At 41.4% G+C, this 19,379-nt stretch overlaps 2 protein-coding genes across 2 annotated transcripts; both read right to left on the bottom strand.

Moving 5' to 3' along the window:
* Positions 1-851: 851 nt before the first annotated feature.
* LOC147243031 (stonustoxin subunit beta-like) lies at positions 852-6,166 on the bottom strand. The gene is made up of 4 exons (XM_086189075.1): positions 6,119-6,166; positions 5,819-5,927; positions 2,365-3,834; positions 852-1,685 (listed from the first exon to the last, which is right to left on the bottom strand). Exons 2-4 carry the CDS (start codon positions 5,916-5,918, stop codon positions 1,135-1,137), a joined length of 2,121 nt encoding a protein of 706 aa, XP_086045201.1. The 5' UTR covers positions 5,919-5,927; positions 6,119-6,166; the 3' UTR covers positions 852-1,134.
* Positions 6,167-12,484: 6,318 nt separating this feature from the next.
* LOC147243030 (stonustoxin subunit beta-like) lies at positions 12,485-17,973 on the bottom strand. The gene is made up of 4 exons (XM_086189023.1): positions 17,906-17,973; positions 17,606-17,714; positions 14,152-15,621; positions 12,485-13,472 (listed from the first exon to the last, which is right to left on the bottom strand). The coding sequence occupies exons 2-4, from the start codon at positions 17,703-17,705 to the stop codon at positions 12,883-12,885; spliced, it is 2,160 nt and encodes a 719-aa protein (XP_086045149.1). The 5' UTR covers positions 17,706-17,714; positions 17,906-17,973; the 3' UTR covers positions 12,485-12,882.
* Between the last annotated feature and the right edge of the window lie 1,406 nt (positions 17,974-19,379).

The raw sequence follows: 19,379 nt of genomic DNA, 5'->3' as shown, positions 1-19,379 counted from the left end.
GTCAAACCATCAACAATGCCATGAGATTTTGGAGAATATTATCTTAAGTATCTGGGGTAACAATGCTCAGGAAGTAGAGTGGATATCTAGTTCCCAAAAGGTCTCAGGTTCGATCACCTGCTTCCCCTCAAAGTATTCTCTTACCTAGATACTGAACCCTGCAATGTTCAGTGACTGGATGTGTTATCTTTTACCTAATACTGTACATAGTGAGGACCAAAATGTATTTTTAATCAACAGAGTGAAGACATTTAGTTGATAAATACTTTTTACAGTTGGGGTTAAATTATATTTTGGTCAGGGTCCGGGTTACGGTCAGGAATGCAGCTGTGATGGTAATGGTTAGAGTAAGAGGCCAATTAAGGAATGCATTGTGTGAATGAAGGTCCTCAAAAAGATTTAAGTCAAAGGGTGTGTGTGTGTGTGTGTGTGTGTGTGTGTGTGTGTGTGTGTGTGTGTGTTAGAGAGAGAGAGAGAGAGAACTAGAGGCAACCAGCTCAGTGCTTTGAGCATCGAAAAGCAAGAAACCTCAAAATGTACCTGCTGTTCTGGTGCCTCACATTCAATCAGATACAACGAGATTCATTTTAAGATTTGTGAGGCACTCATTTACTGTACTTTTGAAGAGCTCTGCTGAGTTGCTGCCTCTTTGCCCGGACGAATGTCCACAGATGTGTCTGTGTGTGTCCGTCAGTGCTTTGGGGCAATGTAGAATAGTCAGCACAGCAAGAAAGTTCCAGGTTCAAGCCCCGGCTCGAGCACAGGGTCTTTCTGTGTCCATTTTAGTATGAGGTGATAAAGCTGAGCTTGAGAATCAGTGTGTAAAGACAGACAGCTCACAGCATGCAATTCAATCTTTTATTAATCACACATTTAAATGACATGCCCTTGAATTGTTGCCAACAAATTCTTTACACTTTGCATTTAATCATTTCAATGAGTATCTGCCTCTCAAAATCTCCTGAAAACACTCCATTGTGAAATGGACTTGTTCTGCATTGTTTTCATGAGAAGAATCCACGTGATTATGTTGATTATGGGGAAAAGTAGAACATTTCATGTTCTCAAAGGACAGGAGACGTAACACAGAAATACTCAAGTCATTGCTCTGAACAGCAGTGCTTGAGTCCTTTCTTACTGAACTGGACAAAAGCACACATAGCTGGATTGGTTCTTCATGTAGCAGCCTGGGTAAACAGGCTCAGTGAATGTGGCATAGTAGGTGTAGAGGTGAGTGAGACTGTTGCCAGAAACTTTGTAAAAGGACAGACTGCCAGCAAGACAGTCCAGATACACGCCAATGTGTTTGAGGCCAGTAGGGGGAAAGGTACCGTGCCACCACTGATTATCGTGGCCTGCAAAGATTTCTGGAGTGGGAGCATAGTAGCCAAAACACCAAGATATGGCATTCGCTCCAAGAAAACACTCTACTCCGTCTCCTTTCCTTTGAATTTGCTTGTATGTGACACCTACAGCAACATCACCATCAAAATCTTCACTCCACTCAATCTCCCAGTAACAGCGCCCAGTAAGCCCCTCTGTACCCAACACCTGAGGGCAAGTGTCGAACCTGTTGGGGAGATCAGGATACGACTGCTGTGCTCCATATGTCGCCTTGCTGTTGTCATCAGAAAGAGTGAGCTTGTTGTTCACTGTGGCTGGGTCCAGCTTGAGAGAACAGGCATCTGACAGACAGAGGAAAACAAGATTTGTTACGAGTCATCAAGACATGAAAACCCATGAGATACCTGAGTGAAAAAACATAATGCTTTTGGTGGTGGTAAAGGTGTTCTGTAGTTCAGAAACACGTATTTTTTGATTATTTACAGGCAATAAATTATTGAAATGACCATCACTGCTTTGAAAAGCATCAATATATCCATCCATCCATGCATTGTCGTCCACTGATCCTGTTAAGGCTCATGGGGGGACTGAAGCCTATCCCAGCAGTTTTTGGGCAAGAGGAGGGATTCACCCCACACAGGTCGCCAGTCCATCGCAGGGCCAACACATACAGACAAACAACCATTCACACTCACATTCATAGCTACGGTCAATTTAGAGTATCAATCAGCCTACTCCCAAACTGCATGTCTTTGCACTGTGGGAAGAGGCCCGGAGAGAACCCATGCAGGCACTGGCAGAAAATGCAGACTCCACACAAAAAGATTCCGTGCCCGAGCCGGAACTCGAAACCGGATCCTTCTTGCTGCGAGAACACAGCGCTAATCACTGCACCACCATGCAGCCTCTGAAAGGATCTGAAAAGTTACTCAACATATTGGCAGTTTAGATAACATTCAGTTGTCAAAATCTCAAATTTATCTGAAATGTAAAAACTAAATAATTGAAGAAAAAACTTACACCAAATCAAGGCACTCTTGTCAGAGATAGTCTCCACCTGGGGGACTTCAGGCCTCGAGAAGTCATCGGTGACCAGCGTGCCTTCCTTGTAATGGTAGATGGTCGCTCCTGTGTGTTTCTCATTTGCTATCGCAGCTATTAGGACTCGGACACTGGTGCTGCCCTTCAGACCCATGGCGATGTCACGGAAATCTTTGGCTTTTGCTCTCATGTCAGCCAGCACAACTTCTGAGAAATACCACGGTTCTTCAGTGTTTCTTGTTAATTGATGTGAATCCAAGTATTTGGCCATTTCATCAACGTAGGGGTCAGTAGTTTCCAGTGAGGTGAACACATAGCAGAGAACATGGTGTACTTCTGGATCAAGGACCACTCGATCCAGCTCAGACTTGTTTTGGACAATTCTTGTGTCAGCTCCCTTCATCATTTCAATGCAGGACCACATGACAGTGATTTCTCTCTCTTTGTTATCCATCCACAAGCTTCGTTTTTCATGACTGAATGGCGACGTCTCTCTGTCTTCAAAGAGCTTTGCTAATGAGGTCTCATCTTCTTTACCTTCACGGATGGCAGGAATCTTCTTTGCCATTGTCTGTTGAAGAAAACTTGTGTAATAATTACAGAGTTTCTTAAAAGTACCCACTGTTTTGCGTATCTCTGGAAAATGATCTGCCACACTGTCAGCCAACGCATCGTTGCATCTCATCTCCATCTCACGCCCATCTTCTATAGCATCTTGAGCTTTCCTCACTATTCCAACGCTGAGGTCACTCATCAGCTCAGCTGCTTTGGAATCCAAAGTCTTCAGGGGCATCAGCCAGACGTGCACTGGGGCCGCATTCTCTCCACTTCCTCCCAGTAGCTTAGGAAGGTCCACAAAGGTCTTCACTGCCTCTTCAAATGTAGCAGGGTTGCTCTCTAGAAGGAGATCTCCATAGAATTTGCAGGAGAATTTATTTGTCAGAGCTTTTTCTTCATCCGTCAGCTTGATGTCAACTTTCCCTTCCACATCAAAAGATGGAATCTTCTTAATCAAAGCCTGCATGCTGCCCTCAATTTTCTGGACATCGCTCGCCTCCAGCTTCTCACTGTCAAATACAAAGAACGCATTTGCCCCATAAAGGATGCCGGTGACCACATGTGTCGCCAAGCCTTTCTCAATCACTTCAGTTTGGTGGGTGTCCAGGGTTCCAAGAGAGGTCATTGACAGCTGTTTGAAGTGGGTGGTAGCTTTGTACTTAAATGTCACTCTGCTCTGATTCTTGTATCTCTTCTGGTCATTCAGGTATTTGGCAGATCCCTCAAGTTCAATAAGCCCACCAAGGAAACTGGCCTTCAGGGAAGCATCAATATCCAGCATGGAAGACTTGGATTCAATGGTGTCAGATGCAGTGATGCTAAACTGACTGTTGCGCTGAGGACTCATGGTTGTGTGCTTTTGGAGAGTGGATTCATCCCACAGTGTGAACCCTGCAGTGGGAAATCAAACATGTCTTAGAGCATGAAAACCAATTTTTTGACTTGGACAAACTCCCTTCTTATTTAAGATCCCATTCTTCTATTTCCACATATTTTCTGAATTATTAATATGGGCTCCATTATTCTTACCACTAACTAGCTATCAATTTCTTTTCAGACATGTAGTCAAACTTTAAAAAATTAAGAACCAGCCTCAGAGAGCTGACTGTCCTTCAGTCACCACCGTGCACACTGGTATTGCACATTTAATAGTCCTCCCACAGAAACCATTTTGGATTCAATGGTGTCAGATGCAGTGATGTTAGATTCACTGCTGTGCTGAGAGCTCACAGTTGTGTTCTGTGTCAGAGTTGTTTCATCCCACAGTGTGAAACCTGGAGACAAGTAACATCAACAATGCCTTGAAGCACAAAAACGGATTTTTTAAAAATACAACACACCTTTCTTTTATGTGATGTATTTACTCTATACCCACACTTTCTCTAAATTATCAGTGTGAGCTTGATTACTACAAGCTAACCTACATTTTCAAAACCTTTTCTACGCATGACCCATTCCTGCAAGCCACAGATCAGATGTTGGGCTTCTCAATAACCATGAGTCTGAATTTTACGCAGTAGTTGCTGGCTTCTCTGGGGCTGCAGCTGTGGCACAATCGTCCACTGTCCTTCCAATTGCCTGGCCAAGACCTGTCCTACTTTGGCTGTGATTGGCTAGGACTTATTGCTTAACATCTTGTGATTGGATCCTCTGTCTTGCACTCATTGCCCAGACAACCATCAGGAGCAAAGCTTTGTGAGCAGTCCAAGTGATAATCAGCAAAACCAAGCACTGTTATAGCTCGCTAGCTTATGTGAACCTTATTTCAAACACTTGCTCTTAAAAAAAAATGCTGTGCAGATGGTGTGGACCAACTTACAACTTTTATCCCAGGTCGAGCAGAAATGTATGAGTTTCACACTTGTTTTACAGGCTACAATTGGCCATGAGCCAAAAACAGCAATGACCACTTCTCTTTAAACTACAATTCAACTTACAATACACAACCAAGTCCTTAATTGTAACTATATCCATATTTCGTGAACATTCAGGGCTCAATACCAATCTTTTAAAAGTGAAAAATGTTCAAGGAAGTGTTTAATTACAACAACCATAACATATTTACAGTGTGTGTGTGCAACACAAGATGCTTCCCTGGGAGTGGAATGGGGGACATACTGCAACACCCACAGGCAACTTTGTCACTGTGTAAAGGTTTGTGAAAGGAACCACATACAATGTGAGTGAGTCAGGTATATTTTACCAGAATGCAGGCAGGACAAAAACACACTTATGAAAGGGTGCTTTGCATAAGTGCTTTTTTGCTGAGGACATGGACCTGATTACGTCCTTAGTCTCTTACATTCAACTCTCACAGGATCAGTTTTGAGGTTTTGAAAATTTGTTGTTGGGAAAAATAAACAGGGAAGCATTGAGCCTTCTCATCAATATATAATCTTAATTTACAGACCAGATATTTTCTGCACCTATTTCTCTCTTGCCATATTTGCTGCATCTATGATTTTGTTTTGTTTTTTCCTTTTTTTCTGCTCTTCCTGCTACGCAACTCTGCTTCAAGTTTATAAAAACTTAAAATGCATGAATCATGTCCCTGGACCTGCCTAGCAATTTGTGTATGAGTACGATTGTGGAGCCATTGTCATATGATGGTCGCTTTCACAAAAACTAAAAATTAAGTTGGTCCCACAACCCCTACACTGAACCAGAACCTTATTTGCTGCTGCCATCATCAACCAGAGCCAATGAATCAGTTCTCTTTTTTTTGCAACAGCATCACAAAAGTCAAACTGTATTCTGGTTACAAAAATGTGTAACGATCCTGCCCATTAAAGGAATGAAAATCCCTCTGAGCAGATTCGAGAAACACAGATACATTTGTCAGAAGTTACATCATGTTATCTGCATATCGTTTTACCTGGAATCAGTTCACTTTTACGAGCATCGTAGAGCATCCCGATGGTGAAGGGTTGACCCAGCGCTGTTATTTTCATGACATCTGATGCATGTGAAGACATGATGAAAACCTGTTGGGTAATAAGATAAATCACAAGAATTGAACCCACAAGCATCAACCGGTAGAAGTGATCACTCTGATGTAGAGAAGTCATAAAGAGGCCCACACATGGGAATAAAGCAAAGTAGTGTTCAGATAAAAGTTTACATCTCATTAAGGGAATAGACACAGTGAATGTGCTTCCAGTGAGTTTGTCCTCACCTGATGAAGTTCTGGAAATCAGCTTTTCTTTTTAACTGGAGCTTCCACACTGACAGTCTGAGTTGCTCCATGGTTACTTATACCCTATCACTTTTCTCTCCTCCTGATCTTCCCTCCCACACTTCCATGGAATCGCAAATCCTTTTTTCCTTAATTCAGCTAAAGTCTGACATGTTACAACAGATATGACACCGTCAAACTCGCCTGAGAGAAGGTTACGTTGGATTCCAGCTAAATTTTCCTGTCTGACAGTCCCAGTTGCAAGTGTTGCTGAAACCTGTCACTTTGTGGCTCCTTCTGATCTTCTTTCAAAATTAAATATCGTTTTGATAGATTCTGATGAAATTTGGCGTGTTATGACAGAGATAATGTTGAAATACACTACAGTACACTTCGAAATCAAGTTCTCACTGTCAATGTGAGCATTTAAGTTTGCAAGCAGAACATGGAAATTCTCAGAAGAGGCACACCCCAATACTCCCTCTGGGAATAAGAAAAAAAAGGGGGGGGACATCCATCCCTCCATCCTTTGTCTTCTGATTTTCCGTTTTTTCCTCTTGCCAAGTCTGCCCTTGACACCATATATATATATATATATATATATATATATATATATATATATATATATATATATGTGTGAGCGTGTGTGTGTGTTAATGTGTATATGTATAATATTTTACATAAAAATCTGTAATAATAATTACATATTACATCATAATCAATCGAACTACAAATTCAAGAAATCTCCATATGTATGTATATACTGTATGTGTGTACTTTGCCTGATTATGCCAACAACCATCCATACTATGGACATCAAAAGTGGCATTTGCATTGCGTGTGAAATGACAGATCGTGAGACTGAGAGGAAAGTCCGAGATTATCGGGGACATCTGGTGACATCTCAACACTGCAGCTCATAAAGGGGATGTACTTATGTCCGAGGTAAACCACAGAACAAAGTCAAAGATGAAAGCCCGAATCCCCAATATCAAAGTCAGCAACAGACCAAAGTCAGGTATTAGTCAGGAAGGTTTGGTGACATCACACAACTCATAACTCACAGCATTAGAAACCTTCAGTCATTTACCTTTCTGTTAACCTGCATATGTTCCCTCTATAAATACATCCCAGTCAAAAACACATTTAATGTGCTTTTTCAGGAATGGCTAGATAAGAAATGTATTTCATATGAAGTAAAGTGAAGCTGTAGATGTTTATGGCTGCTTTTAAAATATGACTTGGGTGTAACAGTTCGATAAGTGCAACAGTGAACTCCTGATTTTGAGGTTGTCATCCCCTCACGTTTTTTCCTCTTGCCAAGTCTGCCCTCTGTTGTTCAGAAGCTGGAAACACATTTTATACACGCCAATGTGTTTGAGGCCAGTATGGGGAAAAGAACCGTGCCACCACTGATTATCGTGGCCTGCAAAGATTTTTGGAGTGCGAAAAAAGATTTCTGGAGTGGGAGCATAGTAGCCGAAACACCAAGATGTCATTCGCTCCAAGAAAACACTCTGTTCCGTCTCCTTTCCTTTGAATTTGCTTGTATGTGACACCTACAGCAACATCACCATCAAAATCTTCACTCCACTTTATCTCCCAGTTACAGTGCCCAGTAAGCCCCTCTGTACCCAACACCTGAGGGCAAGTGTCGAACCTGTCGGGGAGATCAGGATACGACTGCTGTGCTCCATATGTCGCCTTGCTGTTGTCATCAGAAAGAGTGAGCTTGTTGTTCACTGTGGCTGGGTCCAGCTTGAGAGAACAGGCATCTGACAGACAGAGGAAAACAAGATTTGTTACGAGTCATCTGAGCACAAAATCCAACTTGATGGAGGCATGAAATCCATCATTCAACATCATAACATCATGTTAAGAGCGAGTTCAGAAAAAATCGTATTCTTTTATTTGCTGACGGCCGCTTCTTGAAATAACAATCAGTCATGAAACGCTGTGTGGTTCTCCTTGTTGATGACACCAGAGGAAAAACAATGGAGGAAAAAAATGGTGTCTCTTGAAACAAGAACAAGTGCCTTGGAGGGTTTTAGTCATGTGTACTCGCTGTTGACAAGGTCAATGTTTTGGGGGGGTATCAGTGGCTTTTCTGATACAAGTACTTGAACAACTCTACAAGGAAGTATCCACATATTGATCAGGCCTGCCCTATCAAGTGGCTGCAAACTCATGTCCCATGCATATCAGACCACTGCAACCGTCATTCCACTAAAGGGTCAGACTTGCTAGTTGTAGATCACATTGTTCAATTCTACTTGGTAGAGTGGTTCTTGATTGGAGAAGATAAAGAAGTAACTGTTGAGCTGTTCAAGATACAGAGGGTCTCAGATAGTTAACTTTGTCCAAAATGTGTATAAACATACATAAAACTTCCAGCGAAACAAGGCACTCTTGTCAGAGATGGTCTCCACCTGAAGGATATCAGGCTTTGAGAAGTCATCAGTGACCAGCGTGCCTTCCTTGTAATGGTAGATGGTCGCTCCTGTGTGTTTCTCATTTGCTATCGCAGCTATAAGGAATCGAGTGGCCTTCTAGCAACCAAGGGTTGCTGGAACGATCCTCACTTCCCCCAGTGAACATGTTGAAGCCTCTTTGAGCGAGATACTGAGCCCCTAATTGCTCCTGATAGGTAAGGTGGCACCTCGCATGGCAGCTTCCACCATCAGTGTGTGAGTGTGTGTGTGAATGGGTGAGAGAGACGACACTGTCAAGCGTTTTGAGTGCCGCTAATGTAGACAGGCGCAATACACAAATAAGTACATTTACCATTTACCATTTACTCTGCATCCAGCCACTTGCCCTCACCTGATGAAGTCGTGTTGTCCAACTGAGGTGTGAAAGTCTTGTTGACGAACTGGAGCTTCCAGCCTCAATGTTTGTGTTGCTGCAAGCATGGTTACTTGTACCCTCTTCTTCCCTCCCACATTTCAATGGTATATGTTGTTTTAAAAAATACTGCTGAATTGGCACTTTCATCACTTGTGTCATGTGATACATCCCCCCAACCTGCCACACCAAAGTATATTTTCCTCAACACAACCACAGACAAGAAACAGAAGATTTTAAAATATGTGGCCTTTTTGTCATTTCATCATTATAAATTTGCCTGAAATGTTCTTAATGTCATGGCGAGTTTTGTTTCATTTTTTTTCTTTTTCTTTTTACATGTAAAAAACAAATGTATTCATACATTTCAAAATCCACATCAATAAACACATCCTCAAAGGAGAATAATGAAAAATGGAATGAATTATAAAAAGAAAAGGAAAATACATGTCTTTTCATGCCCTCCCAACCTACCATGCCCCCTTTCACACCATTCCTTATTCCCACGCCCTTCCCCCTTTCCTCAAAGGGAAGCTGGTATCTTAAATTAATCTTGTTAGTCGTTTCTTTTATGTTGTTTTGGTTTTTGCTTGCGTTTCCTTCCACTTCTTTTAATTTACTCCGTCTTTCTATAAATGTGTTTCCTCGGCTTCATATGAAACCGCACATTCACTACAGTAAACTCCAATGCAGTTTGTAAACCTTCCTATATTCAGCTCATTTACAGCTAGAGCGTGTGTGTCTGCTGACAGACCACCCAACAGCACTGTGCTGCACCAAAAGATCCAACGGCAGTATTACATCATAGATCAACAACCGCCTTCTCGCTTCAATCCAAAACAGAGCAACTGATGAGCAGAACCAAAATAAATCATCTGTTGTCTCTCCCTCCTCTTAACAGAATGGGCAACGTGGTGTTGTCTCCTTCCCCCAGATTCATCACGTTTTTTTGCAGCTAAATACTTATAAATTAATTTATATGAAAAAATATCTTGTTCTTGTATCTGTTGTTTCATGCAAAGTTGTGAAGACTTGATTCCATAGGACTGGTATGTCTAACCGTCTTTCCCAGCTGTCAAAAATTCCGTAAGGTATCGCCACCATTTTTTTTTAGCTTGTAAATAAAAAGTTTACAGTTCTTTATTAATCTCTGTTTTTTTAACCATCTGGTCTGTTTTATAGATGGTCTATATACTGAGTGTGAACCTGCAATTATGTTCATGTTTTCATGTCATCGTTGTGGTAAGGCTCCAATTACTTGGTTGTATTGCGGCAGAGTGCACACTGGTCCATGCATTTGTGTTATTTGTGAATATGACATAATTCTCCCTTCTTCATTTATAATTTCTTTTACAAACATGATACCCAGCTCCTGATTCCAGCATTCAGCTGGCAGTCCAGCCAACCTTTGCCCCAAGACTCCGGTCCAGCAAATGGCAGTGACCCCCAGAGTCTCTGTGCCTCTTTGCTCCGCCCCCAGGCCGCCATCCTGAGTCTCCGTACCCCTGTTTCACATTTGCTTGTTTTGTTTGTTTTTGGTGGTTATTGTGTTGTCCTGCCCCCGTCAACTTACGCGAACAGTATGATGTCGTTTCCTGTGTAGTGTACTAGCCGCCTTTTCCTTCATCACATTCCTCAGGAGGTCTAGAGTGACCCCCCCCCTCGTGACACTTGGTTCTGACAGAGGAGCAGAACAATCCCCTCTTGACCTTTCTAGCGATAATTCACCACGTACATCAACCCAGTACTTTTGCTTCCCCGTCATCAAGATGTGTACCAGTCTACCAGTCTTCAATAAAAACCAAAAATATTACAGTGGTGAAATAATTACTTTGATTGTATAAATCCAATATCAAGATAACTCCAGTTTGAAAGACTATGTATATATGAACAAGTCTGAATAGGAATACATTGTTATACAAAAAATAGAATATGATACTAGAAAGTGTAAATGTGAGACAAAGTGTGTCCTTTTCTATACTCTAATAACACAACATGCTGTTATCTCTTTTATATGTCAAAAATAATTTCAGCAGAATTTGTTAGTTTATTTTTAAAGACATAAAAAATTGTACTTCAGAAATAATTGATCGTCATCAGCGCAATTTTATCTCATCAATCCCTTTGATTGGGATGATCAGAATATTTCATGGTGGACACGTAAATCGTGGTCAACCACCACATGGTATGGTTTCAAGAACTTACTTCATGAGGCCGTGTCAGTTACAACCCCAGATTTACTGACAGATGGTTTAAAAATAGTCTTAGTTGAACAGAAGAAGTGGAAGAAGGAGTGAAACTACAGTTCCTCAGTAAACGTTTTCTTGACCTATAAAAACTCAAGAAAGGAGGACTTCTAGTGACAACCCAGTGGCCCTTTGTTGACTCACAAATTACAAACTTATGCTGCCAGGATCTGTTTAAGCAATCTGTGAAGAGACCCCCCAAAGAGATTTGATACAGTTTGACCAATTTAGGAGGGATTTTGAATTTCATATTTCATTTTGATGACGCAAAAGGCATCTTTACAAGTCATTTCCTTTCAATCAACTTTGACAATTTGTTCAATGTGACTGATTCCCTTTGTTGTCTCATTCATGAAGGTTTTTTTGTTTGTTTTTTTCCTGTAGGTTGATGTGAAACATGAATAAAATCCTAATTTATCGGTTACTTTCATTGCACCATCTCCAGGACTAATATTGCTGGAATCTTATTTGGATGAATGTCAACTGAAAAAAAGGACTTTCCATTTCTTATTCGAATGGTTTAGAAAGCTGTTTTAGCCAACTCAGCGACTGTAAGTTAAAAACTGTCTCGATGTTCTCCTCTCTGGATGTCAAACCATCAACAATGCCATGAGATTTTGGAGAATATTATCTTAAGTATCTGGGGTAACAATGCTCAGGAAGTAGAGTGGATATCTAGTTCCCAAAAGGTCTCAGGTTCGATCACCTGCTTCCCCTCAAAGTATTCTCTTACCTAGATACTGAACCCTGCAATGTTCAGTGACTGGATGTGTTATCTTTTACCTAATACTGTACATAGTGAGGACCAAAATGTATTTTTAATCAACAGAGTGAAGACATTTAGTTGATAAATACTTTTTACAGTTGGGGTTAAATTATATTTTGGTCAGGGTCCGGGTTACGGTCAGGAATGCAGCTGTGATGGTAATGGTTAGAGTAAGAGGCCAATTAAGGAATGCATTGTGTGAATGAAGGTCCTCAAAAAGATTTAAGTCAAAGGGTGTGTGTGTGTGTGTGTGTGTGTGTGTGTGTGTGTGTGTTAGAGAGAGAGAGAGAGAGAACTAGAGGCAACCAGCTCAGTGCTTTGAGCATCGGAAAGCAAGAAACCTCAAAATGTACCTGCTGTTCTGGTGCCTCACATTCAATCAGATACAACGAGATTCATTTTAAGATTTGTGAGGCACTCATTTACTGTACTTTTGAAGAGCTCTGCTGAGTTGCTGCCTCTTTGCCCGGACGAATGTCCACAGATGTGTCTGTGTGTGTCCGTCAGTGCTTTGGGGCAATGTAGAATAGTCAGCACAGCAAGAAAGTTCCAGGTTCAAGCCCCGGCTCGAGCACAGGGTCTTTCTGTGTCCATTTTAGTATGAGGTGATAAAGCTGAGCTTGAGAATCAGTGTGAAAAGACAGACAGCTCACAGCATGCAATTCAATCTTTTATTAATCACACATTTAAATGACATGCCCTTGAATTGTTGCCAACAAATTCTTTACACTTTGCATTTAATCATTTCAATGAGTATCTGCCTCTCAAAATCTCCTGAAAACACTCCATTGTGAAATGGACTTGTTCTGCATTGTTTTCATGAGAAGAATCCACGTGATTATGTTGATTATGGGGAAAAGTAGAACATTTCATGTTCTCAAAGGACAGGAGACGTAACACAGAAATACTCAAGTCATTGCTCTGAACAGCAGTGCTTGAGTCCTTTCTGACTGAACTGGACAAAAGCACACATAGCTGGATTGGTTCTTCATGTAGCAGCCTGGGTAAACAGGCTCAGTGAATGTGGCATAGTAGGTGTAGAGGTGAGTGAGACTGTTGCCAGAAACTTTGTAAAAGGACAGACTGCCAGCAAGACAGTCCAGATACACGCCAATGTGTTTGAGGCCAGTAGGGGGAAAGGTACCGTGCCACCACTGATTATCGTGGCCTGCAAAGATTTCTGGAGTGGGAGCATAGTAGCCAAAACACCAAGATATGGCATTCGCTCCAAGAAAACACTCTACTCCGTCTCCTTTCCTTTGAATTTGCTTGTATGTGACACCTACAGCAACATCACCATCAAAATCTTCACTCCACTCAATCTCCCAGTAACAGCGCCCAGTAAGCCCCTCTGTACCCAACACCTGAGGGCAAGTGTCAAACCTGTTGGGGAGATCAGGATACGACTGCTGTGCTCCATATGTCGCCTTGCTGTTGTCATCAGAAAGAGTGAGCTTGTTGTTCACTGTGGCTGGGTCCAGCTTGAGAGAACAGGCATCTGACAGACAGAGGAAAACAAGATTTGTTACGAGTCATCAAGACATGAAAACCCATGAGATACCTGAGTGAAAAAACATAATGCTTTTGGTGGTGGTAAAGGTGTTCTGTAGTTCAGAAACACGTATTTTTTGATTATTTACAGGCAATAAATTATTGAAATGACCATCACTGCTTTGAAAAGCATCAATATATCCATCCATCCATGCATTGTCGTCCACTGATCCTGTTAAGGCTCATGGGGGGACTGAAGCCTATCCCAGCAGTTTTTGGGCAAGAGGAGGGATTCACCCCACACAGGTCGCCAGTCCATCGCAGGGCCAACACATACAGACAAACAACCATTCACACTCACATTCATAGCTACGGTCAATTTAGAGTATCAATCAGCCTACTCCCAAACTGCATGTCTTTGCACTGTGGGAAGAGGCCCGGAGAGAACCCATGCAGGCACTGGCAGAAAATGCAGACTCCACACAAAAAGATTCCGTGCCCGAGCCGGAACTCGAAACCGGATCCTTCTTGCTGCGAGAACACAGCGCTAATCACTGCACCACCATGCAGCCTCTGAAAGGATCTGAAAAGTTACTCAACATATTGGCAGTTTAGATAACATTCAGTTGTCAAAATCTCAAATTTATCTGAAATGTAAAAACTAAATAATTGAAGAAAAAACTTACACCAAATCAAGGCACTCTTGTCAGAGATAGTCTCCACCTGGGGGACTTCAGGCCTCGAGAAGTCATCAGTGACCAGCGTGCCTTCCTTGTAATGGTAGATGGTCGCTCCTGTGTGTTTCTCATTTGCTATCGCAGCTATAAGGACTCGGACACTGGTGCTGCCCTTGAGACCCATGGCGATGTCACGGAAAGCTTTGGCTTTTGCTCTCATGTCGGCCAGCACAACTTCTGAGAAATACCACGGTTCTTCAGTGTTTCTTGTTAATTGAAGTGAATCCAAGTATTTGGCCATTTCATCAACGTCGGGGTCAGTAGTTTCCAGTGAGGTGAACACATAGCAGAGAACATGGTGTACTTCTGGATCAAGGACCACTCGATCCAGCTCAGACTTGTTTTGGACAATTCTTGTGTCAGCTCCCTTCATCATTTCAATGCAGGACCACATGACAGTGATTTCTCTCTCTTTGTTATCCATCCACAAGGTTAGTTTTTCATGACTGAATGGCGACGTCTCTCTGTCTTCAAAGAGCTTTGCTAATGAGGTCTCATCTTCTTTACCTTCACGGATGGCAGGAATCTTCTTTGCCATTGTCTGTTGAAGAAAACTTGTGTAATAATTACAGAGTTTCTGAAAAGTACCCACTGTTTTGCGTATCTCTGGAAAATGATCTGCCACACTGTCAGCCAACGCATCGTTGCATCTCATCTCCATCTCACGCCCATCTTCTATAGCATCTTGAGCTTTCCTCACTATTCCAACGCTGAGGTCACTCATCAGCTCAGCTGCTTTGGAATCCAAAGTCTTCAGGGGCATCAGCCAGACGTGCACTGGGGCCGCATTCTCTCCACTTCCTCCCAGTAGTTTAGGAAGGTCCACAAAGGTCTTCACTGCCTCTTCAAATGTTGCAGGGTTGCTCTCTAGAAGGAGATCTCCATAGAATTTGCAGGAGAATTTATTTGTCAGAGCTTTTTCTTCATCCGTCAGCTTGATGTCAACTTTCCCTTCCACATCAAAAAATGGAATCTTCTTAATCAAAGCCTGCATGCTGCCCTCAATTTTCTGGACATCGCTCGCCTCCAGCTTCTCACTGTCAAATACAAAGAACGCATTTGCCCCATAAAGGATGCCGGTGACCACATGTGTCGCCAAGCCTTTCTCAATCACTTCAGTTTGGTGGGTGTCCAGGGTTCCAAGAGAGGTCATTGACAGCTGTTTGAAGTGGGTGGTTGCTTTGTACGTAAATGTCACTCTGCTCTGATTCTTGTATCTCTTCTGGTCATTCAGGTATTTGGCAGATCCCTCAAGTTCAATAAGCCCACCAAGGAAACTGGCCTTCAGGGAAGCATCAATATCCAGCATGGAAGACTTGGATTCAATGGTGTCAGATGCAGTGATGCTAAACTGACTGTTGCGCTGAGGACTCATGGTTGTGTGCTTTTGGAGAGTAGATTCATCCCACAGTGTGAACCCTGCAGTGGGAAATCAAACATGTCTTAGAGCATGAAAACCAATTTTTTGACTTGGACAAACCCCCTTCTTATTTAAGATCCCATTCTTCTATTTCCACATATTTTCTGAATTATTAATATGGGCTCCTTTATTCTTACCACTACCTAGCTATCAATTTCTTTTCAGACATGTAGTCAAACTTTAAAAAATTAAGAACCAGCCTCAGAGAGCTGACTGTCCTTCAGTCACCACCGTGCACACTGGTATTGCACATTTAATAGTCCTCCCACAGAAACCATTTTGGATTCAATGGTGTCAGATGCAGTGATGTTAGATTCACTGCTGTGCTGAGAGCTCACAGTTGTGTTCTGTGTCAGAGTTGTTTCATCCCACAGTGTGAAACCTGGAGACAAGTAACATCAACAATGCCTTGAAGCACAAAAACGGATTTTTTAAAAATACAACACACCTTTCTTTTATGTGATGTATTTACTCTATACCCACACTTTCTCTAAATTATCAGTGTGAGCTTGATTACTACAAGCTAACCTACATTTTCAAAACCTTTTCTACGCATGACCCATTCCTGCAAGCCACAGATCAGATGTTGGGCTTCTCAATAACCATGAGTCTGAATTTTACGCAGTAGTTGCTGGCTTCTCTGGGGCTGCAGCTGTGGCACAATCGTCCACTGTCCTTCCAATTGCCTGGCCAAGACCTGTCCTACTTTGGCTGTGATTGGCTAGGACTTATTGCTTAACATCTTGTGATTGGATCCTCTGTCTTGCACTCATTGCCCAGACAACCATCAGGAGCAAAGCTTTGTGAGCAGTCCAAGTGATAATCAGCAAAACCAAGCACTGTTATAGCTCGCTAGCTTATGTGAACCTTATTTCAAACACTTGCTCTTAAAAAAAAATGCTGTGCAGATGGTGTGGACCAACTTACAACTTTTATCCCAGGTCGAGCAGAAATGTATGAGTTTCACACTTGTTTTACAGGCTACAATTGGCCATGAGCCAAAAACAGCAATGACCACTTCTCTTTAAACTACAATTCAACTTACAATACACAACCAAGTCCTTAATTGTAACTATATCCATATTTCGTGAACATTCAGGGCTCAATACCAATCTTTTAAAAGTGAAAAATGTTCAAGGAAGTGTTTAATTACAACAACCATAACATATTTACAGTGTGTGTGTGCAACACAAGATGCTTCCCTGGGAGTGGAATGGGGGACATACTGCAACACCCACAGGCAACTTTGTCACTGTGTAAAGGTTTGTGAAAGGAACCACATACAATGTGAGTGAGTCAGGTATATTTTACCAGAATGCAGGCAGGACAAAAACACACTTATGAAAGGGTGCTTTGCATAAGTGCTTTTTTGCTGAGGACATGGACCTGATTACGTCCTTAGTCTCTTACATTCAACTCTCACAGGATCAGTTTTGAGGTTTTGAAAATTTGTTGTTGGGAAAAATAAACAGGGAAGCATTGAGCCTTCTCATCAATATATAATCTTAATTTACAGACCAGATATTTTCTGCACCTATTTCTCTCTTGCCATATTTGCTGCATCTATGATTTTGTTTTGTTTTTTCCTTTTTTTCTGCTCTTCCTGCTACGCAACTCTGCTTCAAGTTTATAAAAACTTAAAATGCATGAATCATGTCCCTGGACCTGCCTAGCAATTTGTGTATGAGTACGATTGTGGAGCCATTGTCATATGATGGTCGCTTTCACAAAAACTAAAAATTAAGTTGGTCCCACAACCCCTACACTGAACCAGAACCTTATTTGCTGCTGCCATCATCAACCAGAGCCAATGAATCAGTTCTCTTCTTTTTGCAACAGCATCACAAAAGTCAAACTGTATTCTGGTTACAAAAATGTGTAACGATCCTGCCCATTAAAGGAATGAAAATCCCTCTGAGCAGATTCGAGAAACACAGATACATTTGTCAGAAGTTACATCATGTTATCTGCATATCGTTTTACCTGGAATCAGTTCACTTTTACGAGCATCGTAGAGCATCCCGATGGTGAAGGGTTGACCCAGCGCTGTTATTTTCATGACATCTGATGCATGTGAAGACATGATGAAAACCTGTTGGGTAATAAGATAAATCACAAGAATTGAACCCACAAGCATCAACCGGTAGAAGTGATCACTCTGATGTAGAGAAGTCATAAAGAGGCCCACACATGGGAATAAAGCAAAGTAGTGTTCAGATAAAAGTTTACATCTCATTAAGGGAATAGACACAGTGAATGTGCTTCCAGTGAGTTTGTCCTCACCTGATGAAGTTCTGGAAATCAGCTTTTCTTTTTAACTGGAGCTTCCACACTGACAGTCTGAGTTGCTCCATGGTTACTTATACCCTATCACTTTTCTCTCCTCCTGATCTTCCCTCCCACACTTCCATGGAATAGCAAATCTTTTTTTCCTTAATTCAGCTAAAGTCTGACATGTTACAACAGATATGACACCGTCAAACTCGCCTGAGAGAAGGTTACGTTGGATTCCAGCTAAATGTTCCTGTCTGACAGTCCCAGCTGCAAGTGTTGCTGAAACCTGTCACTTTGTGGCTCCTTCTGATCTTCTTTCAAAATTAAATATCGTTTTGATAGATTCTGATGAAATTTGGCGTGTTATGACAGAGATAATGTTGAAATACACTACAGTACACTTCGAAATCAAGTTCTCACTGTCAATGTGAGCATTTAAGTTTGCAAGCAGAACATGGAAATTCTCAGAGGAGGCACACCCCAATACTCCCTCTGGGAATAAGAAAAAAAAGGGGGGGGACATCCATCCCTCCATCCTTTGTCTTCTGATTTTCCGTTTTTTCCTCTTGCCAAGTCTGCCCTTGACACCATATTTATATATATATATATATATATATATATATATATATATATATGAAAACCTGTTGGGTAATAAGATAAATCACAAGAATTGAACCCACAAGCATCAACCGGTAGAAGTGATCACTCTGATGTAGAGAAGTCATAAAGAGGTTTTCCCTCTATACATACATCCCAGTCAAAAACACATTTAATGTGCTTTTTCAGGAATGGCTAGATAAGAAATGTATTTCATATGAAGTAAAGTGAAGCTGTAGATGTTTATGGCTGCTTTTAAAATATGACTTGGGTGTAACAGTTCGATAAGTGCAACAGTGAACTCCTGATTTTGAGGTTGTCATCCCCTCACGTTTTTTCCTCTTGCCAAGTCTGCCCTCTGTTGTTCAGAAGCTGGAAACACATTTTAAAATTACCAATCTGAGAGTGTTTCAGAAAAACTTGAAAGCTGAAGATGCCAAAGCCACTGATAGTTTATTTTAAGGCATTCATGGAACTAATCACCTAGGTAATAATAATGACTTTTTTCCACAGTACTGAATTTAAAACATACCGTACATATTTCACACACATATATTTATGTGTGTGTGAGACTATGCAGTCGTGCAGATCTAACCTTTGTTCATATGTCTATATGTATATCTATATCTATATCTAGACATAATCACAATGCTAGACCTCATCTAAACAAACCTTATATGGCTTTTTGGAATCAGAAACAGATAGCAAGTGTGAAATTGTCTAACTGAAATCAGCTGAAAACTCAATATTTATCTGAGTGTATTTTAGAATGAAATAATAAGTTTATTAACCCTGACATTCAATAAAATTTTTTTTACAAGCATATAGTTAGGGTTGAATATAGCCTTCCTCTCTGTCAAATACTTTTATGGCATGGTTATGCATA

This window comes from Aulostomus chinensis, chromosome 20, assembly GCF_037954235.1.
Source record: "Aulostomus chinensis isolate RoL2024-O1b breed Wild chromosome 20, RoL_Achi_v1.0, whole genome shotgun sequence".
Taxonomy (NCBI): domain Eukaryota; kingdom Metazoa; phylum Chordata; class Actinopteri; order Syngnathiformes; family Aulostomidae; genus Aulostomus; species Aulostomus chinensis.
Note: the sequence above shows the minus strand (reverse complement) of the source record. Positions and strands in the feature narration are given on the sequence as shown.